The 26,887-nt window shown below is 49.2% G+C and overlaps 1 protein-coding gene across 7 annotated transcripts in view; it reads right to left on the minus strand.

Annotated features, from left to right (window-relative positions):
* LOC123621125 (myosin phosphatase Rho interacting protein) overlaps window positions 1-26,361 on the minus strand; it is a 138,508-nt gene extending 112,147 nt beyond the window's left edge. For 5 of the 7 annotated variants that reach the window (XM_045526972.1, XM_045526970.1, XM_045526967.1 and 2 more), the window contains exon 1: window positions 26,187-26,361. In XM_045526972.1, coding sequence (XP_045382928.1) covers window positions 26,187-26,309 — 123 coding nt within the window. In that variant the 5' untranslated portion in view covers window positions 26,310-26,361. The remainder of the gene's footprint in view (window positions 1-26,186) is intronic. The other 2 variants (XM_045526974.1, XM_045526975.1) reach the window with 1 other exon arrangement.
* Between the last annotated feature and the right edge of the window lie 526 nt (window positions 26,362-26,887).

A 26,887-nucleotide genomic window follows, 5' to 3' on the forward strand; every position in this document is an offset into this window, starting at 1 on the left:
CCCTGACAGGCCCTAAGGCATTCTCTTCCCAAAAGCCTCATAATGACCTGAAACTCAGACACTAAAACACATAGCCCAAAGGAGGCTGGCAGGAGAGCACACTTTGGAAGCTCTGAGTGGTATGCTTCTGGATGGGTGGCTGGGAGTTCTGGAGGGAGGCAGGAGAAGGAGGTATCTGTTGTCAACATTGGGGATCCAAGCTGGACCTCAAGGCCCCAGAGAATGGGGCCTGAGTCCTGTTTCAAGCAGCCCCGCGCAAGAGGAACCCTTTCCCAGGCAGGCCATCCCAGAGGAAGCACACAGCTCCAGACCTCGTATAAAAGTTACCACCGCTGGGCACGGTGGCTCACGCCTGTAATCCTAGCACTCTGGGAGGCCGAGGCGGAAAGATCATTTGAGCTCAGGAGTTTGAGACCAGCCTGAGCAAGAGCAAGAGCAAGACCCCCGTCTCTACTAAAAATAGAAAGAAATTAGCTGGACAACTAAAAATATATATAGAAAAAATTAACCAGGCATGGTGGCGCATGCCTGTAGTCCCAGCTACTCGGAGGCTGAGGCAGGAGGATTGCTTGAGCCCAGGAGTTTGAGGTTGCTGTGAGCTAGGCTGACCCTATGGCATTCTAGCCCGGGCAACAGAGTGAGACTCTGTCTCAAAAAAAAGAAAAAAAGTTACCACTGGAGAGCCTCCCCTGAACTATTTCCCTTCCAATTAAACTAGGCCTTCCTCTCGACCTACATAAGCCAGAGGCTGCACTTCCGGATGGTCTCTGGAGAGAGGCTACTGGTGGTCTGGGCGTACTCTTCAACCCAAAGCTCTTTCAGAAACCGTGACCTGAAACTTCTGCTTTCTGGAAGATGGGGTAGATGTGATTTTCCCTACGTCTCCTGCTAAATACAAATTAAAACCCTGAACATCAACAAAAAAGACAAACATGAAACAACTCTTAAAGATGGAGAGAAGAAGGCAGATGGGCAAGGAACCTCAGGATCTGAGCTTTCTTTTTCTCTCATTATCCCAAACCAGGTACTAGGAGAAGCTGGCAACTTGGAAACACCAATAGTCATGACAAAAAACTCCCAACAGCAAAAAATATGTTCTTTTTGAGTGCACACAAAACATATACCAAGACATATCTTGGACCATAAAACAAAACCTCAATAGAGTAAAACAAATGAAATCATACAGAATGTGTTCTCCAACCACAATGAAACCAAACTTGACCATCAGTAAGAGAAAGAGAATAGGAAAATCTCCAAACACTTAGAAACGTCATAACCAACATGCTTCTAAATAATCCATGGGACAAAGAGGAAAACTCAAGAGAAACTTAAAACTTTTAAAAAATTTTAAAAATAAAATAAAATATAATGTATCAAAATTTGAGGGACACAACTAAAACAGTATGGAGAGAAAACTGTGTAGCACTAAAATGCTTACGTCAGAAAAGAGGAAAGGTCTCAAATCAATAATCTAAGCTCCCACCACAAGAACCTAGAAAAAGAAGTTCAAAATATACCCAAAACAAGAAAAAAAGGCGTAAATAATAAATATAAAAGTAGAAATCAATGAAATCAAAACAGAAAAACAAATCAATAAAACAAAGAGCTGGATCTTTGAAAAGATAATAAAATTGACAAATTTCTGGCAAAACTAACAAAGAAAAAAAGAGAGAATGCACAAATTAACAGCATCAGAAATAAAACCAGGGCCATCACTAGAGATCCCACAGATCTCAGAAGGTTATCAAGGAATACTATGAACAATTTCCCAAACACTGATTTCACAACTTAGATGAAATGGACCCACATCACTAAAAAACACAGATAATCTGAATGACCCTATAACTATTAAGGAAATTGAATAGGTAATTTTAAAACTCGTGAAAAAGAAATCTCTAGGCCCAGTTTTACTGAAGAATTCTACCAAATGTTTAAAGAATTAACAACAATTCTACATAATCTTTTTGAGAAAACAAGAAGAAACACTTTCCAATTACTTTTATGAAGCTAGTATTACCCTGATACCAAAAACCAGACAAAAATAATACAAAAAAGTGGGGGGGGAACTATAGACTAATAGACAGAATATACAGCAGTCCTCCCTTACCCACAGTTTTGTTTTCCACAGTTTCAATTACCCGCAGTCAATCATGGCTGGAAAATATTAAGTGGAAAATTCCAGAAATAAACAATTCATAAATTTTAAGTTGCATGCCACTCTCAGTAGTGTGATGAAATCTCATGCTGTCCTGCTCTGTCCCACTCGAGATGTGAAACATCCCTTTGTCCAGCATGTCCACATAGCCATGCAGTCTACCCAGCCCCGTACCAGCAACTCAAGAGCTGTCTGAGTTATCAGATCTCCTGCTGCAGCATCAGTGTTAGGGTCCATTCAGGCCACCCTTGTTTTACTTAGTACTGGCCCCAAAGTGCAGCAGTAGTAATGCTGGCAACTCAGACATGACAAAAAGAAGCCATAAAGTGCTTCCTTTACGTGAAAAGGTGAAAGGTCTCAACTTAGTAAGGAAAGAAAAAAAACAAAAATCATCATGTGCTTAGGTTGCTAAGATCTACTGTAAGAACAAATCATCTATCCGTGAAACTGTGAAGAAGGAAAAAGAAATTTTGTGCTAGTTTTGCTGTCACACCTCAAATTGCAAAAGTTACAGCCACAGTGCGTGGTAGGTCCTTAGGATGGAAAAGACATTTAAATTTGTAGATGGAAGACATAAACAGAAACATGTCTTGATTACTAGCAGTTGGGTTTGGTACCATCCATAGTTTCAGGAATCCATTGGGGATATTGGAATATATTCCTCATGAATGAGGGGGGACTACTATAGATGCAAGAATCAATAAAATATTAGCAAATAGAATTCAGCAATACATTAATAGAATTACACACCATGACCAAGTGGGATTTATTCCAAGGATGCTGGTATAACATTCAAAAATCAACAATATAACCCAAATATTAACAGGCTAAAGAAGTAAAATCACATGACCATATCAACTTACACAGAAAAAGCATTTGACAAAACCCAGCACCCATTCATAAGTTTTAAAAACCTCTCAGAACAGAGGAGAACTTCTTCAGCTTGACAAAATTAAAGTCTTCAACTAACATTATAACGGCAAAACACTGAATGCTTCCCCTCTAAGATCAGGAACTAGGCAATGATGTCCAATCTCAGAACTCTTACAGCACTAGAATTTCTAGCCAGTGCAATAAGGCAAGAAAAGGAAATAAAAAGAATACAGATCAAAAAGGAAGAAATAAAACGTTTACAGGTGACATAGCTATCTATGTAGAAAATCCTGGGAATCTAAAAAAAAAAAAAACTAGATCTATTGAGTTCAACAAGGTTATAGGATACAAGAGCAACACACAAAAACCAATTATATATTTCTATACACTAGCAATGAACATGTGGACACCAAAATTAAAAATACAATGCCATTTATAATTGTTCCCAAAAAATGAAACAGGTATAGATCTAGCAAAACATGTACAGGACTTACACACCTGAATGCTATACAATGCTGATTAAATAAATGAAAAAAGATCTACATAAATGGAGAGAAAAACTGTGTTCATGGACTGGAAGATTCTAAGATATCAATTCTCGCCAACCTGATATACACATATCAAAATGCCAACAAGATTTTTTATAAATAGATGTAGACAAGATTATTCTAAAATGTATATGGAAAGGCTAATTAACTAGAACAGTTTTTTAATTAAAAAGGAATAAAGAAGGAATAATCTCTCTACCCCATTACAAGATTTATTATATATCCACAGTAATCAAGACTGTGTACTATAAATGAGAGGTTAGACACAAAAATCAAGGGGACAGAATAAAGAACCTAGCAATAAACCCACATAAACACACTCAACTTAATTTTTGAGAAAGGTGCAAAAGGAATTCAATGGAGGAAAGACAGCCTTTCAACAAATGGTGCTAGAGCGATTGTTCACCCACAGGCAAAAAGAAAAAAAAAAACCTTAAGCTAACACAAAAATTTTTACACAAAAATCACTGCAAAATGGACCACCAACTTAAATTGATAAATTGTACTTCATTAAAATTAAAAACTTTTAAGCCAGGCATGGTGGTGCATGCCTGCAGTCCCAGCTACTCAGGCATCTGAGGTGGGAGGATTGCTTGAGCCCAGGAATTCAAGTTCAGCCTGGGCAATACAGCAAGACCCCACCTCTTAAAAAAAAAACAAAAAAAAAACTTGAGAACTTTTGCACTCTAAAAGGCCCTGTTAGGAGGATGACAAGACAAGCCACAGAGTAGAATAAAATATTCGCAAACTACTTAATCTGACAAAGGACTAGTATTAGAATATATAAAGGCTCCTCAAAACTCAGTACAAAACCAAATAATCCAATTAGAACATGAACTAAAAATAAAAGACATTTCACAAAAAACAACAGATGGCAAACAAGCTCTTGAAAAGGTGTTTAAACATCATTAGCCATTAGGGAAATACAAATTAAAATCACGTGAGATATTACTCTACTATCAGAATGGCTAAAATAACTCAACATGAAACTACTGTATGACCCAGGACCTACACTCCTGGATGTCTACTCCAGAGAAATGAAAACACAGATTCACACAAAAACTATGTATGAATGATTATGGCAGCTTTACTGATAACAGCCAAAGACCTGGAAACGACCCAGATGTCCTCCAGTGGTGAAGGGTTAAACTGTGGTGCAGCCACACTGGTCAGCAACAAAAAGGCACAAACTAGTGACCCACACAACAGCCTGGGTGAATCTCCAGAGAATGCCATGCGTGAAAAAAGCTGATCCCAAAAGGCTACACGTTGTATGATGCCATGTGCATGACCCTGAAAGGTCAGATTTGTAGAAATGGTGCAGGAGGGGATGGTGGGCGGGCAGGAGGCGCAGCTGTGCGGGGCGCTGTGGCGATGGGGAGGCTGGGCACTTCCTGCACGGACGGCAGCACCCTGGCTGCGGTGCCCACCACAGTGCTGCAGGGCTACCATCGGGGACACTGGGTAAAGGGTGCACGAGGTCTACAACTGCAGGGGAACTGCTACTGTAACAACATAGAAAGCTTAATAAAAAACATACGCACAAAACCCAAACCTCTGACTTCCCAAGGGCTCCCCCCCGGCCGCCTACCCCCCACACAGGTGTATGACACTGGAAGGAGGATCTGCCCCAGCCCCAGCCCAGAGGCTCTCGCCATGGTGGCCTCTGCAGCCAGTCCTCAGCGGTGCGTGGCTGACAGCCCTGGTGCCCTCCCCAGCGATGCCGGCCTGCCGCAGCTCTGAGCTCACTGCATGTGCTCCACTGGCCTCTCCAGAAGCTTCCCCTGGAGGTCACACGCAGCATGCACACACACAGACACAGACGCACCCCCTCTCTCAGGCCCGCCTACTCGACCACGCGAGCTTCTTCTGCCCCCTTGCCCTCACCAGCCTTTCCATCAGGAAAGGCTCAACTCTGTCAGCTCAGGCCAAGTGGGCAGGCCAGGGCCAGGAGCAAACATCGCTGCATTGTCAAGCTGCCACAGTGACACTTCCCAGACACACACAGGCCTCTGGACACAGCCACCCCATCACAACCAGCCCGCATGGCACACTGGGCTCAGGACCATGTGGCCCACCTTTGGCTCCAAGAACAGGAAGGAGCAGTCGGTGACAGGATTCCTAACAGGTAGTTACCCCAGGTTTCCTGTCCTCCTGGACTCCCCTGCCCCAGACTGCTGTGGGCTGGAGAAAGGCGGTCAGACACATTGTGCAATGCAGCACTGAGGGCCGCGGCACCCAGAACCATCCACGCGGACTTGTGGGTCTCCCTCTCCCAGCCCAACACTGTCCCGCCATCCTGACAGCCCTCACCTTCCAAGCCCCACCTCCCACATGCAAATATCGTCTACTCCCTGGAATATGGTGATTCGCTGTCCCACATGCAGCCCTCAAAGTCCTATACCCCCTTCAAGGACAGTAACCGACTCAAAGCCAACTGTTTCCTGAGTGTGCACCGTGGCTGCTGTGCCATTAGACCAGCTCACTCCCGCCTCCGCCTTCTTACAAAGCCTCTCTACACCACTGACACCCCCTGGGAAGAGAAAACGCCACCCCAGCCTCCCAGCCCATGGTACTGGCAACACCCTGCTCCACTGTCCAGGTCCCACTGCTCAGCCCAAACCTACTGTGTCCTTTGTCTGACAACCCATCCCTCACTGGACACAAGAATCCTGCCTCGCTCACTGACTAGACAAACAACTAGCTGAATAAGTAATGGGTACACTTCTTAGTCACCACCACACAACTGGGGACATCACTGCTCCCTAGCAGCTCTGAGCACTGCTGGCAAGGCCTCCCAGCCAAGACCTGGCCAGCCGGGGCTGCACCTCTGCCTCTCACTTCCACACACACAGCTCCCAGGTCACCAGGGTGACGCTGGTCAGTGCCCAGCACCGAGGGGACATTGGCACGCTGGACTCCCACTGTACACTCCCTTCCGTGAATCCCAGTCTCCAGGCATGCCACGGTGTGCACCACGATGCGGGGCAGCTGTAGCTCTCAGACAGCCACAACGTGGCCACGCACAGCAAGAACCACAGCGCTTCTGTGCTCCTGACCCAGCAAGCCCATGGCCAGAGATTGAGCCTAAAGAAATAACAGAGAGAAGCAAACACTTCCGCTCATGCTGTGGGAAGAGCTCAGCGCCCAACAGGGAAATGGCTACATGAACACGGACACCTAAGAGCTCACCCTAAAACATTACATAGCCATTCCCTACCAAAAAGTATGAGGATTCAAGAGTCCCCAGGGCACACGCACACCATGGAATCGCGACAGCACTCCTGCACAGACCCTCGAAGCTTCATCCACTGTCTCCTGAGTGGCCGGCACCCTCTGGAGGTGTTCAGAATTTCCCCAGCAGCAGCTCTGAAGCTGGCACCACTCAAGGCCCTGGAGATAAAAACATGAGGCACACACTGTCGCTCCTTCAAGGGGCTGGCAGTCTAGTGACAGAGACCAGACATGGGTAAAACGTGAAAATGCATCTGTTTATAACATATGTAAAGATGGATGAAGATTAGGAGTTGATGGGCAAACAGCTATCGTGCAGACTGTTGGAATCATGAGCAAGTGTTGGTGGTTGGTTTGTTTTTACCATTTTTGTAAAGTAAATGCTACTACATAGCCCTTACCAGATATCATTTAAAGTGGGGGAAGGTGTGTGCCTGACATGCACACGTGACTTCAGACATAATCCTGGCTGAGTGGCTTCCAAAGTGGGAGGTCTTAGTTGCTCCTGGCAGGACAAGAGTAGGTGGAGCTAGGGAACCCCTCTACTCCACTCTCTACCAACACGGCTTAGCAGCTCTGGACGTTCAGCATAAAGATCCCAGCCTGGAAGGAGGAAGCCTAATTCAAGCCCTGGTTCCACCACTTACTCCTTGTGTGGCCCAGAGCAAGACAGTTTCATGATCTACAACAATATAAGTAGAAAAATACACAATTCCCTTCCGTTCCATTTTTAAAAAAACACATCAGACACAAACACACCCTGGGTCACAGTGCACAGTCCAGATGGCCTCAAGGTCAGGAACACACATCCCAGCACTCACACAGAGCTCAGCACGCGGCCGCTGCTCAGACCCAGCTAGCGCTCCCGGCAGTGAGCCCCGCAGTGGAAGCAGCAGGCAGGGGTCGCAGAACAGCCTACCGATCAGTCCAAAGGGGCTCCAGGGATCCTGCTGCTGAGGGTGGGGCAAGGCGCGCAAATCCACACCAGCTCCCCCACACCAGGCTCCACGCCTGAATTCCATGCAGAGTGACTGTCCCTGTGCAAGTTCTTCAAGAGCAAAAGGAGGGAAAGTCCCACACAGTCCTGAAGAAGGGCCCATCCTGTGGGGCCAGTATCCCAGCTCTGGGGGGTTCCTGGGCAAAGACTTCTCTGGGCGAAGGTGGGTGTGGGGGCTGCACTAGTGCACCTGCTGCAGCGCACGGCCCCTTGCTAGAGGAGCCACGGGAAGGTCTCTGGGCAGGATGTGCGCACACTGCAGCGAAGATGCCTTCTGTGGTTTTGAGGCTGGTGCTTTGCCCTTTTTTCCCCCAGAAGAGTTTCTATGGAAACACTTCCATACTTCTAGCAAACAGGTTGTTTAATACTTTCTGTATTTCAATTCCAAAAACAGAAACAATGCCTGCATAGCAGCTGTATGGCCATCTTTATAGCTTGTAAATCACAGGAGACTTCAAGGCTGCCGGTCTTTTCTGGGATGCTGAAATGTAAGTCGGTAAAAGACAGTGAAGAACGAGAACATCAAAGTCCAGGCTCAGGCCTCACCCCTGCCAAGACCCCACTGTGTCCTGCAGCTGCCCAGACACACCGTGAGGGGACCAGGTGATCTGTGGAGGGGAGCTTCTCAGCAGAGCCATGTGCCCACCTGCCTCACAAACAGTGGGTTGGCACACACCTCTGGCTGTGCCTAGAACAGGGCTTCTCTTTTAGAATAAGTATGCCAGGGCCAACAAGCACTGGCCGTCACTGCAGACCCCTTGAGAGGCCACAGGCTCATCCCCACAATGCTGTGTTGACCAAACCGTGCTGGAACTCCAAAGAGTCATCCACAGGGCCTTGAGCCTGGAGAACACCATCCTGTTGCTTTGTGGCCACACAGTTCTGGACTCAAACTATACCCCTCAGTGCAGTCACCATCTGCCAGCAAGAGCTTCCAGGGCCTGTTAGCTGCCTCCCCGCAGCAGGGAGCAATCAGCTGCTAAAAGGTACTGAAAATCATGCTGCAGCCTCTGCAAGTGACTCAACATCGTCAGGACGCAGGCCACGTGCCCAGGAGAAAGCCCAGCCTCCGAGTGAGAATGGCTGCTACTCACCCGCTGGCAGGAAAGCACCAGCGTGTGGCCAAGAGGACACATGCACATGCGGGCAGGTCTGGCAAAAATGCCCATGGCTTCCTTTCTCAAGCTCATCGGCACTACTCCACACTGTCATCAGAGCTGAGCTGCGGCTGCTGCCCCAGGCACTTTGCATGCATTTACTTTCAATCTTCACAACAACCCTGTGAGGTATGTACCCCCATCACTACCTCCATGAGGAAACCACAACGCACAGAGAGATTAAGTGGCCTGTCCAGGGCCACAGAGCTAGGACTGGAACCAAGGCTGCCCAGCTCCACATCTGGCCCTCGCCCGCTGGACACCGCCTCTGCATGTCAGCAGGCCACTCCCGAAGGTAAAGGGAGACGCAGGCAAGGGCGCGTTCCCAAGCAGGACATCCTCCCAGGAGTTCTCATCCTCACCAGGGCGGCACTCAGGTCTGCCTGGTATCTGTGCAGCTGGGGCCCTGGCCCTGGGGAGCTTCAGGCCAGGGCTTAGGGCCCACGTGGAGTCCAAAGCTCATCAACTGTGAGGTGATCGTGCAAGGAGGCACCCCCAGCCATCACTACAGGATGAGCCATCCACCCAGCTTGGCCAGTTATTCAGGAGTTGGGGAAGCTGATGGAGACTGGGCTCTTCTCTGGAAAGAGTCTCCCCCACCTATGCAAAGACATCAAGCCTGAGAGCAGACTACCACCTCCGCCCCACCCCAGGGAAAGCTGGGCCAACAAGCTGTCTACTTCAGAGCCTCATCAATAGGGTGCCCATGTAATTTATCACCCAAACTAGAATGAAAGGGAACCCTACTAACTATGCCAGGACCTCTGGTCCCATAACTCAGCAGCACCTCCTTGCAGCCCGCGCACCCCGACTGGGCCACTCGCCACCCCACTCTGCTGCTCTCTTCGGAGGTCGGGGGCCGCCCTCACAGCTCAACAGTGTTTGCCGCAAAGGCCGGGATGCAGGGCCATCGGTGCAAAGACCACAAAGCCACTGAGAATACCAACAATGAGACAAGGCACGAAAGGTGGAGCGAAGGGAGAGGAACTTGGCACCAGAAGCAGAGAGAAGTCTCGGAGACTTCTCCGGGAGTGAGCAAAGGACAGACTTCAGAAATGGAGGTCAGGCCCCTGAGCCTGCGGAAAGCCGACACAGAGCCACGGCAGGGCCTGAAACACAACGGGACGCAGTGCATACGGAGGCAAGCAGGGTCTTCAGGCTGGACCTGCAGTTCTCAAAGTGTGGGCGCCCCTGAGGCCCTTTTGGGGGTCTGTGAACCAAAACTATTCTTATAAAAATGCTAAGATGTCATTTGCCACTTCTCATTCTCTCCCAAGCGCGCAGGAGAGCTGTCCGGAGGCTGCAGACACGACAGCGACAGACTGACTGCAGCGGGTGCCTTCCACCTACGGCAGGTGGTAAAGAGACCTACAAAGAGGTGAAATAATATAGCTCTTCTCAACAAATTTTTTTTTTTAGAAAAGTTATTTTTCAGAATACATGTTACTTATGTGAACATGACAGGTTTCCTGTTATTTTTGAATTAATTAATAAATATTTTTAAATTTTTCCGTTTTAAATTCTAATACAATAAATACCAATGGACATAACCCACATAAACAGAAGCCCTCTGAGGGCCTCTGTAATCAAGAGCGTAAAGGGGTCCTGAGACCAAAAAGTCAGAGAACGGCAGACCTAGCCACCCACTCCCCGAGCCCTAGCACATTCTGCCCCTTGGGCTCCTCTGCTCAGAGAGCAGCCCTGCCTGATGGCACTTCCGCAGCTCCTGTCCCATCATTGTGCCCAAACACAAATATCCCTTAAGTCCGTCTCCTAGTTTCCACTCAAATCCTTTCTACCCGATAGCACTGCCTTAAAAGGTGCTGCTTACCCCAGATTTGCTCCCAGAGGCTCCGGTACATACAGTTCATCTGGAAATGAAACAGACTCCTAGACAAAGGCGGAAAGGAAACCTCCCTCTTTACAACACAAGCCCTCTGACTTGGCAAGGAGGCCAGAAGAGGGGGCCAGGCTCAGCGGAGACAACACCTGCTCCCCACGGCCCGTGCAGCCCCCTCCCGGGGTCCTTGTAAAGAGATACCACAAACACAAGCACCCGGACTGTGCCACAGGAGAACTGCCCCAAGCCTCTGGAGGGGAGACAGGAAAGCAGGGTCCCCATCAGAATGTGCTTTCCTTACAAGTTCCTTGAACAGCTAACCTGGGTGCCATCCCGAAGGGCAATGCACAGGCTTGCCCACTGGGGCCTCAGCTCCCAGCCCTCCAAACCATCCTGGGTTGTCTCTGGTGTAAGAGATGCCATCAGGGAGGGGCCCAGGGGACACTCTGGCAGGACATCAATGTTCTCTTTAGGAAGTAGGTTCATGAACATTCATTTTATTATTTAGACTTACACTAGATCCATATTGTATCTATATGCTACTTATATTCTTTTGTGTATATCCAATATTTCATCCTATTAAAAAATATTAATATAAAGATCAGAGTAAAGCAGTGGTCTTCAAACTGTGGAGACCCCCAGAGGGTGTGCTTCAGGGCCACCGTGGGTGTTGGGACGGGCAGGCCTTCTTCCTCCCCTTCCTGGCCTTCTACAAGAGAACCTTCATGCATAATACATGACAGCTCCATGTTTCAAGACGCTGGGTGTTCTAATGCCAAAGAAATGAAGTTTCAAACCTGATAACACACAAGCAAACAGGCAGAGAAGGTCTTTTCCCTCCACCTGACCGCGAGATCTTCTGGGGCCCGTGGGCCCTTGCGTCAGCAGCCCCTGGGTGCCGTGCCCTGGGGAGCACACCCAGGTTTCCCTAAGGTGTCTAGCCTTCGACTCCTGTGGCCCTCAGCCCCTCTCCCCACGATATTCAAGGCTTACCTTATCTCCTTCTGGGCTGCTCAGCTGATTTTCAGGTTAGACAAAAATGGAAGAAAGAAGGCATAAAACTCCAGTGGCTAGGGCTCCCCTGCACCCGGCAGGGTGCCATGTGCCACCACCTCTTAGCTGCACAAGGTGCAAGCAACCCCAGTTTCCACACTGGACTCTGCCAATGAGAGGCAGTGGACTGGACAGCAATATGCAGGGTCCACCCTCCCCCGTCTGAACCCAACAGTCCACAGGACCGACACCGGGCTCCACACAGTGACTCCAAACACAGCTCACCAACAGGACGGCCACGGGACCAGTGATTCTCTCCTGGGCCTCTACCCAAAAGAACTGAAAGTAAGTGTCCACACAAATACTCAAACACGTATGTTCACAGCAGCACTATTCACAATAGCCAAAAGCACCTGAGGAACAGATCAACAAAAGGGGGCCCATCCACACAGTGGAACACTATTCGGCCATAAAAGGACGAAATTCTGATACATGCTACAAGGTGGAACCTCAAAAACATTATGCTCAGTGAAAGAAGCTAGACAGGAGGTCACATATTGTGAGATTCATTTGATGAAATTTCCAGAAGAGGCACATCCACAGAGAGAGAGAGCAGAGTGAGAGTTGCTGGGGACTACGGGTAGGGAGTGACTGCTTAACAGTTATAGGGGTTCCTTTCGGGCAGTGGAAATGTTTTCAACTGAAGAGTGGCAGTGGTTGTACAACTTTGTGAATGTACTAAATGCACTGGAATTGTATACTTTAAAATGGCTAATCTTATGTTATGTAAATTTTACCTGAAAAAAACCGAAAAAACAAACCCCACACACAACTCACTCCATCCTGACACTGGGAGGGCAGAACACGCAACTGCACGCTCTGAACTCTCCCTCCTCTCCGACGCCCTCGGCCCACACGCAGGCCCTGCAAGCCCATCCCTGCCCAGGGCTCCTCCCCCTACTGCAGACACTGGAAGGGGTGGGGAGTGACATTTTAAAAAGGCTCTTCCCTGTTTAGTCTTGACAATGAGCCCATGGCCACCAGATTTTTAGAACATGATGCCATTCATGGCAAAGGGGGGAATGCTGGAGAATGTGTGGGGCCAAATTTCTGGGGCAACAGCTTTGCAGGAAGAGTCATACCCTGTCCCTCAAAAAGCCGTCCTTCCCATTAGGAAACAGGTAGGGCAGGAGAGTGTGGTGGAAGCAGCAAGCCTGAGACAGGAAATGTAAACAAGCACAGCAAACCCATCCTCCAGCCCCACCCTTCCCAGCACACACCCACTTCCAGGAGGTCAGCCCCCCACGCCCAGACGTGAGAGACCGATGGGGTCACACACAGCCAGAAGGCCCACTTAAACCCCACCCGGTGCCTGTGCCAGGTGCCTGTGCCAGACGGGGAAGGAGGCCTGGAGTCAGGTGGAAGGTTTCCTCCTAGCAATGCCTCTGGCGGAGCTGCCCCAGGCAAGTTCCACCACCTCTCTCCACCTTTCCTTATCGCTCCACCTCATAAGGCTGCTGTGAATACAAATGAGTTAATAGTGGCCAGGCACAGAGCAATTTCTGTTAGCTGTGAATACCACCACCATTGAAATAAACAATCCTAGAGCAGGTCAACCATTCCAGCAATTTCAGTATGAGAAAACCTCCCTCCATACCAGAGAAGGCCGGCCCAGCTAGCCCCCAGGAAGAGGACTCCTAAGCTCAGTTTCTAGGCTGGAAGGGAGATGTGGAGCCAAGAGGCGGCAAGCTGGCCACCAAGGTGACATCTGAGCTCTTTCTCAGGCTCAAAAGAAGGGCCTGCTACTTGTTTAGACCCCAGCGAAGGGCCTAGGTGGAGACCCCGTTCCCTGTAAGAGCCAATGACCTGTAAAGGCTTGGGAGTGAGGGGTGGACAGAGAGGCTGGAAGGACCTGCCTGCCGGTGGGGGGAACCAACTCAGTGCTAGTGACCAGAGGGCCGCAACACACGCTGGCCAGATCTCCCACCCACCCAGAGATGTGGGACTAGACCCAGCTCCCCAGCTCTGGGCTGCTCCCTACCCCACCCAGGCCACTGCACCCAGGCCCCCGCCATGAGGATTCTGCTTCCCAGACAACTGCAAGGTGGCTGCGCAGTTGCTCCAAGGGATGGGGGGGGTGGGACACAGCTTCTCCTAATCCTCTCCCACCTTGCCGACATGAGTGATGGCTTCTCTGCAAAGCGATTTCTGAAATCTGACGCTGCCTCTGCCCTTCAAGGGACCTGTATTGTCCAATTCTCTGAGCTTGACAGAGAAGGGGGGTAAGGGGTGGTTGGAGGTGGACTCTAAAGTTAAATCCTACGCTGACTGATGGCATCACCCCCTTCACCCTATACTCTAAAAATTCCTTGTCGTCGTTGTTGTTTTTCTTTTTCTTTTTTTTTTTTTTTGAGGCAGAGTTCCCCTCTGTCACCCAGGCTAGAGTGCCTCGGGGTCAGCCTAGCTCACAGCAACCTCAGACTCCATTGCTCAAGCAATCCTCCTGCCTCAGCCTCCCAAGTAGTTGGGACTACAAGCATGCGCCACCCATGCCTGGCTAATTTTTTATATATATATTTTAGTTGTCCAGATCATTTCTTTCTATTTTTTAGTAGAGACGGGGTCTCGCTCTTGCTCAGGCTGGTCTTGAACTCCTGAGCTCAAACGATCCAACCGCCTCGGCCTCCCAGAGTGCTGGGATTACAGGCATGAGCCACCGCACCCGGCCCTAAAAATTCTTAAAACCAGTTCAATCCTTATACAGCAGGTCCTCAAATGTCATTTCCTTATAATGTTGATGAGAAAAAGCCGCTGCCACCGTCTGTGTGAAGTTTTCACATTCTCCCCATGTCTGTGTGAGTTTTCTCTAGGTATCCTGCTTTCCTCCCACATCCCAAAGACATGCACACTCATGAGTGTGCCCGCAGGGTCCCCGCCTGCGTAGGTGTGTGTGAGCGCACCCTATGATGCGGTGGTGCCCTGTCCAGGGCCGAGCACCAGGATAGGCTCCAGCCACCCTAGACCCTTAACTGGAATAAGCAGGTTGGGAAATGAATGAATGAATGAATACAAATTGTTGTCAAATAAGAATTTATCTAGTCTATGATAATCATACAAACACACAACAATAAACATTGTGAACCGAAAGTGCTCAGCAAGCCTGCCGCATTTGCCGTTTGTGTTTAGTTGAGTGGTGGGAGAGGTGCTCCTTACAATATTCTCTGCAAACATTAATTCCTTGATTTAACCCACCACAGTGACAACCACCACCACTCACTGATTCACCAAAACTTGGGTAATGGACGACCTTGTTTTTATTAATCTTTAATGCAGCTCACATGTGGTTCAATGTTTAATATTAGAATGTTTAGGGTCATTATTTGGTAATATGGTGATGTTTTTGCAAGCAGAAATCTGCCATGGGAACTTAACGCTTGTTTATATCAATTAGCCTATGGTAAAATTAGTTTTGCTACACATAGTTTCACTTAAAGTCCCAGTTAAGAACCTATCGACAAACATTAAGTGAGGATTTACTATATTTACATGTTCTGAAAATTGTACAGAAGCAAACTGAGACGGCCTTTCTAATGCTCCAGAGGCTAACGTGAGGAAGCCGCTAGCACCGTGCAGGGCAGCTCAGGGGGAAAGAAGACAGCCTGGGCTTCCTGGGCTGCTGTTTTATGGGTGTGGAGATAGACAAATAGAGGTCTGAAAGCCAGCTTTCCCACAAAATCACTGCGGAAGGTCCCCCCTCTGGGCCTGTTTTCTCATCAGTAACTTCCCTTTGGAGCCCAAGATCTCCAAGGTCCCTCCAGCTCAAATATCCCAACGTCTGCTCAGCTCCAGGAGGGACGGGGCATGCAGCACTCCCTGCACTACACCTGTCCCATCTGGCCCATGGCAGACACTCAAGAGCAGACGGGCCAGCGCGCTAAGTGAGAGCGTCCCAAGGGCAGGGCCCGTTTCCCACACGCAGGTTCCATTTTGCACGGTTTACTGCTTACAAAATGAACCCCATTTACTGAGTGCCCACTACGTACCCCAACATATACAAACGCACCCCTTGCCACATATCCTGCAGTTGCTGAGGGCCCGGCAAGCCTCCATCATCCTCATCAGCACCCAAAGACATGGGTGTTATTATAACCCCCCGTTTTCAAATGAGGGCACAGAAACTTAAACTCTAAGTCACTTGTTCCATCAGCATGGAAAACGGAGCCAGGATGCGAACCCAAGTTGCACTCTCCACTATGCCAATGCCCTTGCCTGGGCACAGCTAATGAAAAGTGGGACTGTGTCAGATTTCTAGGTCAGAGTGCGTCCCCAAGCAGGAGCCATGTGAGTGCCCTAACCCCTCTGGGCCTCAGGCTCCTGAGCCCCAAGTGGCTCAGCCACTACTGATAGTGAGGCCCTGGGTGTGGCACAGGGGACTCAGGAGACATGGCCCCATTCTCTGACCCAGCTGGGGATCCCAGCAGCTGCACCCCCTTCACTTGGCCCCTGTAGCAATGAGCAGGACCACAAGGAGCTAAGAAACCCATGTGGTAAATGCACCACGGATCCTTGTCAGTCTGCTGAAACCAGTGCTTCAAAACCTACAGAGATCAAGGACACAGCTATTTCCTGATTCTGAATTCCTCTTTCAAGGGAAAAGATGGTGCTTCCTTTTCAGAGCAGTGCCAAAGGTATGGCTGGTGCCTGTGCCAGCCGCCCAACTGGGGGACAAGGAGCACTCCAAGGCTGAGGAGAGGTGAGACCTGGGTGATGACCTGCCCAACACCCTACACCACCCATACACACACACCCCAACACACACACACGCCCCACCAACACCCCAGAACTAAGGAATCCAAGTTGGGGCAAGGCCCTGTTCCTGATAGCAAAAGTTAACACTTATCAGAGACGGGAAGGCCAAACAGGACTTTGGAAATACTCACACTGGCCTTCCTGTGAACAAGGCAGGTTGCTGAACCTCTCTGGGTCTCCGCTGCCCCATCTGCTAATTGGAGATAATTCCTCACCTGGTGAATGGGAGGCACACAGCCCCTGCAAGCCCCTCCTCCCAGGGATAGGGAGCATAAGTCCACTAAACAGCCGTGATTTATTCTGCAGTACACCGGCCTCCCTACCACTGATCCGCCCAGAGCCACACATGAACAGTAACAAGCTTGCCAGTGGCCTTCCCAAGGAGACGGAGGGCAAGTTTGAGCCTTGGTGAAGGCCTCATGGAGCCAAGCTCTGTGTCACAGCCCCATCACTAAAGCAGGTCAGTGACCCTGGGCAGGCTGCTCTGAAACTCAATGTCCCCTCCTCTGAGGGGGACCTTGCTGCCACCAGTCCTGCTGGCCTCCTTAGACTGCCGAGGTCTATGTGAGATTATAGGATATGACCCTTGATTTAGCATGGGGAGACTCTAGAGGATTCTGCAGACCCAGTCAGACTCCTGATGCCAGCCAACCCCAGTACCGGGGCGGGCCACCGTCAGCGCAGCACACACTGGCCAAGCTGAGCCCAAGGGGAAGGAGCCCGAAGGGTTACAGGCTCCAGGCAAAAACCAGGCTGTGGTTTCTTGTGAACTAGGATGACCCTGACTGAGGAAACCAGTGAGTGATTTGGAAGATTCCAGTTCCAGCCTCTAGAGACAAAATGCCAGCAAATCAATGCCCCCAAAGGAAGTGATAATGCCAGGGGACCAGTGGGGTGGGACATCTGGGGCTCCACCCAAGGGCAGCTGTGAGACTGCCTCAGCTGCTAAAACTCAAAGAAGCCCAAAATCAGGGGCAGAGTTTTCAAACCTGCCCCACGTGGTCCCTGAAAGGACCCGAGTCCCCCCACCCTCAGCGGGAGGCCAAGCTCCAGGCTTCAACCTGTATCATCCAGAGCCGGCTGCTTTTCCTATGTTGCGCATTGCATTTCTGTAGGAGACTCCTCTGAGTAAAAGGCTTCAGATTTAACGAAAGCTTGAAAACCACCGGCCTGGTCCAACTGTGTCATTCACAGGGGAAAGGGTGGCTTTGGGAACAAGTTTCCCAGGACAAAACAAGAGCCCATTTTTTTAGGCCAAATGCTCCCAAAGCAGCGTCCAGTGCTCCTCCATGTCAGGCAGTAGGACGTTGCTTCCCTCTGCTTGGGTGCTGTGCTCTCTCCTCTCCTTCAAGACTAAATGGCAGACCGGGCGCCGTGGCTCACGCCTGTAATCCTAGCACTCTGGGAGGCCGAGGCGGGTGGATCGTTTGAGCTCACGAGTTTGAGACCAGCCTGAATAAGAGCGAGAACCCGTCTCTACTAACAAAAAATAGAAAGAAATTAGCTGGACGACTAAAAATATATATATTAAAAAAAAAATTAGCCGGGCATGGTGGCGCATGCCTGTAGTCCCAGCTACTCGGGAGGCTGAGGCAGGAGGATCGCTTAAGCCCAGGAGTTTGAGGTTGCTGTGAGCTATGCTGACGCCACAGCATTCTAGCCCAGGCGACAGAGTAAGACTGTCTCAAAAAAAAAAAAAAAAAGACTAAATGGCAGCTTGGGAACAATTTAAAGATAAACATTCCAAGTCAAATTTCTTTATTTCAGCTAAGCAGCATCAGGGCCCTACTAACCACGAGACAACCCAAACAAAGGCGACTGCCCCCAGCAGAGGCCACCAGCGTGCTTCCTGGAATACCAACCACCATATGGGGCCCAGAAACGCCACCCTTTCCATCAGCACACCACCCCCTCCTGTGAACAGAAGGCAGGCACCCGCTCTTCAGGTAGGAGACCAAGGCGTGGAGGACGTGAAGAGAGCAGAGGCCTTGGACTACAGTCCTTCCAAGTGGCAAGGGAAATAAAACTCAGAGGAAAAGGTTGAGTAACAGGACAGAACCCAAGGAAAAAAGCTAGGACGCTTCATAAGAACCCAGTCCCACATCCACAATGCACCTACCCCAGGCTCCTACCAGCTCCCAACAGGACAGGCCTGTGGCCCCTTCCTCCCTTCTGCCCCCAAACTCTGCCCCTGGACAGAGGGCAGGGATCAGAACCCAAAAAAAGGTTTCTTCCAAACACACCAAAGGAGTTGCCAAACATGTGATATGCAAAGAAAGACTCTCCAGAAGTTGGCAAAAGGACACCAAGGCCAAGGAGGAATGGGGACACAAACAGGAGCAACAAGTTGGAAAGGGCCAGCATTATAGGAACCTGCCAAGGGCCACCCGGCGCTTCCGCAGGGCTGCCCCAGGACCACAGGCAATGGCCCAGTGGGCTACAGAGCACTGCGAAACTAGGAAAGGCTGGTCTGAGCCAAATGTGCCCTAAGAACGGAACTTCTTTACATGGTGAAATGATAGCATTTGGGATGTCAGCTTAAACATAATATAATTAAAATTAATTTCACTCGTTTCCTTTTACTTTTTAATGTGCCCACTGGAAAATTTAAAATTAGGGCTGGGTGTGGTGGCTCATGCCTGTAAAACCAGCACTTTGGGAGGCCAAGGTGGGAGGATCGCTTGAGGACAGGTGTTTAAGACCAACCTGGGCAACATAGTGAGACCCTATCTCTGAAAAAAAAAAATTTTTTTTTCTTTTAATTACCTGGGCACAGTGGTATGCACCTATAGTCCCAGCTACTTGAGAGGCTGAGACAAGAGAACTGCTTGAGCCCAGGAGTTCCAGGCTGCAGTGAGCTGAGATCATACTACTACATTCCAGCCTGGGCAACAGAGCAAGACCCTGTATCTAAAAAAAAAAAAAAGATAATGTAAAATTATGTATGTGGTGCCCATTATGGTTCTATATACTTCTATAGGACTATATGACAGGGCTGGTCTAACCCAGGGGTTGGCACATTCTCCCCATATAACAAATCTGCTTTTTTAAAACCCAAAAACCAAGAATGGCTTTCACATTTTTAAATGGTTATAGCCTATGCAAACTCAATTTTGCCTGTTGGCCTGCAAAATCTAAAATATTTACTACCCAGCCCTTTATTTCTTTTCTTTTTTAATTTTTTTTGTTGTTGTTGTTTAGCAAGCTCAGATTTTCTTTTAATATCTAGCCCTTTGAAAAATGTTTGCCAATCCCTCGTATAGACTCTAAAGGCAATCAGATATCCACTCCAGGTAACACAAGGAGTAGAAAACAGGTCTAGGGGTAGGGTGGGTATGTGTGCATTTATTGTACAGATGGTCCCTGACTTATGTTTTTTCAACTTAACGATGGGTTTGTGGGGATATTAAATCCATTTTCAACTCACAGTATTTCTGACTTACAATGGGTTTATTCAGATGTAGCCCCATCATAAGTTGAGGAGTATCTCTCTGTACATTCATTTTTTCATTTTTATTGAGGTAAAATTCACTGAACATAAAATTATGTTATTTTGAAGTGAACAACTCAGTGTTACTTAGTGTATTTTATAATGTTGTGCAACCAGCACCTCCATCTAGTTCCAAAGTATTTCATCACCTCGAAAATAGAACCCCAATCCCATCAGCAGTCAGTCCTTATCGCCTGCCCTTCCCTCAGCCTCTGGCAACAGCCACTCTGCCTTGTGTTTCCACAGATTTACCTCCTCTGGACATTTCATACAAATGTCACATACAATATGTGACATGTAACCATTTGTGTGTGATTCTTTCACTTGGCATAACATTTTCTAGGTTCATCCCTGTTGTGACATGTCTCAGCACTTTACTCCTTTATAAACTGATATTCCATTGTACAGACGCACCACATTTGTTTACTCGATATGTGGTGGACACTTGGATTGTTGCCACCTTCTGGCTACTGTGAACAATGCTTTAGGAACATTCGCATGCAAGTATTTGCTTGAACATCCCTGCTTTCAGTTCTTTTAGGCATATACCTAGGAGTGGAATTGCTGGTTCATATGGTAGTTCCATGCTTAACTTTTTGAGGAAACGTTAAACCGTTTCCCACAGCAGCTATGCCATTTCATTCCCACCAACAACACACAAGGGTTACAATTTCTTCATATCCTCGCCAATGCTTGTTACATTCCATTTTGTTTCTTTGTTTTTTTTTTTTAATTCTAACCATCCTAGTGGGTATGATGTGATATCTCATCGTGGTTTTGATTTGGATTCCCTGATGACTAATGAAGTTGAGCATCTTTTCATGTGTTCTTTGGCCATTTTTAATGGGATTTTGTGTGTCTGAGATTTTTGACACACCCCCTGCCAAACAATACACCAACCCAACCCAAGATTTACAAATCTTCTAAAAAAGTTGAGCATGAAACCTTCCCATTCCTTCTGAAATAAACATTAAGTCAAATAAGGAAATTCTGTGCCCTGGAACTTACAAGAATGTCACAGGAACAAAGCGAAACCTGAAGAAATGTCTCACTGAGAGCCCCCACCCCGAAATCAGGGATTCCTCTCCTGAGGCCCCCACAGCCTTGGCAATGGGGAATGGGCACAGCCAGCGCAGAATCAGACCAGCAGGACTGAGAGCACTGGGAGAGATCAAGACCAACCTAATTTCCAGAAGAAGGAAAATGACCCAACCAATGTCCCACAACAAAACAAGCACAGATAGAGGACTAGAACGACACCTGAATGCAGCAGCTCCTTCCACAGAGAGGCAACGCCTAAGGCTACACACTCATCAGAAGAATGAGACCTCACTACCAGGTCCACACTCACCAGGAACCCTGCAAACCCACACAGAGGCTGGAAGAGGATGTGGAGGCCAAACACCCCGCACCCCAGACCTGTCTCTCCCACTAGCCTCCAACCTCTTTGATTCACCTCCTGGCCTCTGCACCAGCTCCCCTGCTGCCTGCCCACTGCTCAGGGCCTCCCTCTGCCTGGTCTTCTTGTCACTCTCCACAGCCTTCCAAACAACTGCACTTACTCCCATCACTTCAGCAACCACCTCCACACCTCGACTCCAGAACGCCTACCAGACCCCAACATCCCCTTGCCCGAGGCTCTAACTACCTCCTCCTACTGCCTGAGTGGGTGACTCCACTTCCACCAGGTCAAACTTACCATATTATTTTTGACCCCTCCCACCCCCTAAGTCTACTCCAAATCCGTTATTCTCAATCTCGGTTAAAGTTACTTCCATCTACCCTGGTTTCCTCAACCCCCACCCCACCCTGCCTGATTAACAGACAATATCCTGTCCCTAGCATCTGATAACTCCTTCCACCACCACCAAATTTACCTATCTTGGAAAGAAGGCCTTCTTAAAACTCGAGGATAGAACTATAAACTATAAAGGAAAACAGAGATTTAACTGCATTCATATTTAAAACTACCACATGAAAAAGAAAAACCACCATACATAGATTTAAAAGGCAAGTGGGGGAAAAAATACCTGCAATATATGACAGACATCACATTAATATCTAGAGCAGGGTTGGCAAACTATGGTTCCAAGAGCAAATCACGTCAGTTGCCTGGTTTTGTAAATAAAGTTCTACTGGAACACAGCCACACCCATTAGTCTATGTATTGCCTATAGCTGCTTTGGGGCTAAGGTGGCAAAGCTGCACCATTATCACAGTCACCACAAGGCCCACAAAGACTAAAATATTTATTAGCTGGCCTTTTACAAAAAAGGTTTGTGGACACCTGACCTGAAATACGTATATCCTACAAATCAGTGGGAGAAAAAACTATCCCAACAGAAAAATGGGCAAAACAATATGAACAGGCAATCCACAAAAGACACAAAATTACTCAAGTATTATAAAAAGAGGGCGAGGCTGGCACAGGTGGCTCACACCTGTAATCCTAGCACTCTGGGAGGCCGAGGCGGGAAGATTTCTTGAGCTCAAGAGTTCAAGACCAGCCTGAGCAAGAGTGAGACCCTGTCCTCACCAAAAAGAAGTTAAAAACCCAACTGAGCAATGCTGCGAGTGCCTGTAGTCCCGGCTACTTAGGAGGCTGAGGCAGAAAGATCGCTTGAGCCCAGGATGATGCCACTGCACTCTACCCAGGGCAACAGAGTGAGACTTTGTCTCAACAAAAACAAGGCAACTGAACACCCCTCCTCACAACCCCTCATCCCTTCATAGTAAAAATAAATAATTTTTTTTAAAAAAAGTATTATAAAAAGAGGCTTACCCTCACTGGTAATTAGGGAAATTATTAAAGAATTAAATCATTTGATAATATCCAGTGCTGGAAATATTATGACACAGCCTTTTTTGGAAGGCAATTTGGCGGTATCTGTAAAAAAAAAATTTAATGTGCTTAATGTCAACCCAACCATTCTATTTTTAGGTATCTGCCCTCAGAGAAATACTTGCAATCCTGCACGCACGCATGCATGCACACACTCAAAAGCATTTATAAAGCTGTTTGCTGAAGCATTCACAACAAAATCCATAAATAACCTCAATGTTCATCAATAAGAGAATGAGTTAAATTATGGTACATCCTTAGCAGTCCAATACGCAAACCCATTTGGGTACACTTACATGTAACACCATGAAAAGAGCTCTAAGACATATTGTTAAGCAGAAAAAAATACACTACAGAGCAAATACATACACACAGTTCGGGTTAAAGAAGGTATAACGGTATATCTGAGTCTGTATGTCTAAGAGAAACGCACAGGACTGAAGGATAAATGCACTCCGTGAACATGGGCCTGGCACTGGAGGGTGGAATGACAAGTAATAAGGGATGGTCGCTTATGACTTATCCCAGATCACGCTGAGCTCCCACGGTGAGGAAGAAACAAGAACTCCTCTGCTCTAAGCCAGCAGTCTCAAGGAACCTTCTGCAACACGACCACCCCTGACACTACTGTCCTCATCACGTGCTCACGCAGTGGCCACTGCAGACCCTGAACAGGAGTAGGGGAAAGAAGGGTGGCTTATGAATCCTGGCTCTGTCCCTGAACTGGAGAAGTCACTTCCCTTCTTTGGGTTTCAGTCTTCTTACCGGTAAAAGGAAGTGGTTACACTAGCCGACCTCCATGTCCCCTTCCAGGTCTGATGCCACAAAACAGTCCCTGGAAGAGGTTTTTGCACTTCTCTAGGGGAAAAACAAACAAAACCCACAGCTGAGGAAATAAAGCTCAAACCAGAAGGCTCAGAGAAATGACTGCTCCTGGGAAGATGACATCCCAAGAGCAAAAGCTGGTCGAGGCTGCTCACGCTCACCACCTCCCCCTCCCCCTCAGTGTCCTCGCCTATGAAAGAAGGGGTGGTCTCAAAGATTGCTGATGTATCTGCCAGCTCGGATGGTCTAAAATAAGCTCAGGGCAGGGAGGGGCAGCAGGAAGCAGGGGCTTGAGGGAGACCAATGGGAACCAATTGGCTGAGGTTTTTCTACTGGAGCCCTAAGGATGAGAGAGCCTGGGGGAGGGCCGGATGCAGAGAGCAGCAGAAAAGGCTGTTGGCAACAGCCCTGAATCTCCCTCCTCTCTTTTCAAGAGCAGTTTCTTCCTGAAAGATCCCAGGAGGTAGAAGGCTAGGCTAATCTCTCCCAGCACAAATAACCCCACTTATTATTTCAGAAACTACCATTCCAACTGTGCCCTGGAGGTCTCAGGCCTGTTTCAAAACCCACAATTCAACTTTGAATACAGTGAAAGTGTACAGTATTTTAAGTTTGCTTGCCCCCTTGAATCCAATTAATAATCAACAGATCTTTTTTAAAAAAAAAATCTTAACAGATTCTACTCAAAAAGGCAGATTCCATTCCAGTTTATCTAAGCTGAAGGATCAGAGAACAGCTCCGGTGAGGTGTTAATTTACCAATTTTGGCAGTTGCATAGAATACCCAGGAAACTTAAAAACCTCTCCCAGAAAAACCTTTGCCTTTTCTGTGGGCAGTTTTCTGGTTTTTGTTTGTGAAATTGTGAGAGAAAAAAGCTTAACAAAATATCATGTATTTCTTTTCATAATAGCCAAGTGAAGGAGGTAAGCCAGGGATCACTAGTTTCAACTTACAGATAAGGAAATTAAAACATACAGAGGTAAACGGACTTGCTCAAGGTCACACAGCTAAAAGTGACAGCCAAGACTAGAAGCAAAGTCTTCTGATTCCTCCTCACCACATAAATTGTTTCCCAGAAAAAGCCATCCAGACAGGAAGAGGGAAACAAGTTCTTCTCCCTTAAATTCTATCCCCTGCACTACAGAACACCTTCCAAGGAAACTGAGTTCTGCTCTTCCCAAGCTGATCTGTCTCTAAGGCCTTTGTATCTAACAATCCATGACTTTGCGGGCTTGCTTTTTGGTTTTAGATGAAGTCTCTTCCTGGCAGTTGGAAACCTGACCTCAGAGAAAGACACCGTGTCCCAGGCCATAACCCCTGCCCTACCACCCGACTCTGGTCTGCCGTGTAAACAAGTCAAACCCTGTGTGCACTTAAGTGGCATTAAAAACAACCAGGCCGGTTCACTTCAAAGAAATGTTTTCCATCTAAGGGGTTCTTCTGTGAAAGGAGTGGCTACAACTAGGTCACACTGGACTGGAATGTGAAGGCAGCTCCCCTGGCCTCATGCAGGAGGTTAAAAGAAGCTCTGAAAAGGATGGAGATGGGGGCTGGGGGAAGCCAAGGAGGGTGCACAGGCACATCCCAAGGAGGTGCAAACAAGGCTTGGAACCCTGGAACACTAGGAGCTCAGAGGGCAAGCAGTGCAGGGGTTCCCAGGGCCACTGGAGACTGTCCCTCCTGGGGACCTTTTACCAGCACAAATTCCCCATCTCCTAAATCACTCCAGGATGGGGCCCTGGGACTCTGATTTTAATGACTAGGCCTCTGATGCGGGTTTGGGAGCCACTAAACTAGTCTACAGCCCTCATTTGACAGATAAGACTGGAAGAAGGCCCACAGGTCTCACTCCTCCATCAGGGAGCTGAGAACTCAGAAGCCAGGGTCGGCAGAGCGGCCCCTAGCTCTCTCCTCAACCAAACCCTTCCACCTTAAGTTCAAGAGCAAGACCCTCCTCCCTAGACTTGGAGAGACCCTTCACCGCTTCCAGTCCCTGACAGTGACACGGTTTAGAAACAGAGCAGGCTGGGTCCGCCAGACGGAAGCCCGTAGTCCACATAGACAATCCCCCTCCCTGGGTCACTCTGGATGGACAAGTCGAAGTCTCGTCCCAAGACAGACTCTGAAGGGGGTCCTGCCAAGCAACAAGCAAACCCCAAGCGCTTTGTTCCTACTAAGAGAAACCAGGCATTTTTGAGTCACCCAAAAAGCATGAATCACACGGCAGGGCTATGGGAACGGGAAAGGATGTTATTTTTCGGCATACTTGAGGATTTTCCCTTTGTCCCGGCTCTATCAATACACTTCCCGTCCCCCATCCCGGGCCCTCCCCCAGGACTCACGCACGTTTCTCCGCTCCCCGTCAGTTTCCCAGTAGCCTCCGGCTGCGCCCCCGCCCCGCCGCGGTCCCGCCGCCCGCTCACCTGCGTCAGGTCCTCGTCGTTGAGCAGATGCGACTCGCGGGGCTTGAAGCAGTTCTGACACTTGCTCTTGTTGAAGATGTTGGCCTGGAATTTCCTGCACGGGTTCTCCTTGGCCGCCGACATGGTCGGCGCGGCGGCGGCGGCGGCGCTCCGGGCGGGCTCGGGCTCAGCGCGGCCGCCGCCGCATCCCCCGCCGGCCCCGCCGCAGGCCCGTCCCGCTCCCCCAGCGGCGGCTCGCTGCACGCGCCGAGGCTCCTGCGCCGCCCGGGCCTCACAGCGCGCGCGACGCCCCGCGCCCGCCCGCACCGCCGCCGCCCGGCCTCCGCGGGCCCATGGACGCGGCCTCGGGCCCGCTGCCTCCCGCTGCGGCCCGCCTCCCAGGCGCCGGTCGCCGCCGGCCCGGCCCGTCCGCGCCGCCGCCGCTGCTCTCGGCGCCCGGCGGCCGCTGCAACTGCGAGCGCAGCGCCTCGCACACTCGGGGCGGGGCGCGCGCGCGGGCGGGGGAGGCACCGGGCGGCGCGGGGCGGGGCCGCGCCCGACGCGATCGGCGGCCTGGTCGACCAGTGGCGACGCCGCGCTCCGGCTAACAAAGGAACGCCTGGGCCAATGGCGGTGGTGGGCGGGACCAAGGCCCGCCGGCGCAAGGTAATGTGTGCGGGCGGAGGAGGTGGGGCGCGCGCGGGCGTTCAGGTTTGGTGGAC

The sequence above is a fragment of the Lemur catta genome, chromosome 15, assembly GCF_020740605.2.
Source record: "Lemur catta isolate mLemCat1 chromosome 15, mLemCat1.pri, whole genome shotgun sequence".
Classification (NCBI taxonomy): Eukaryota; Metazoa; Chordata; class Mammalia; order Primates; family Lemuridae; genus Lemur; species Lemur catta.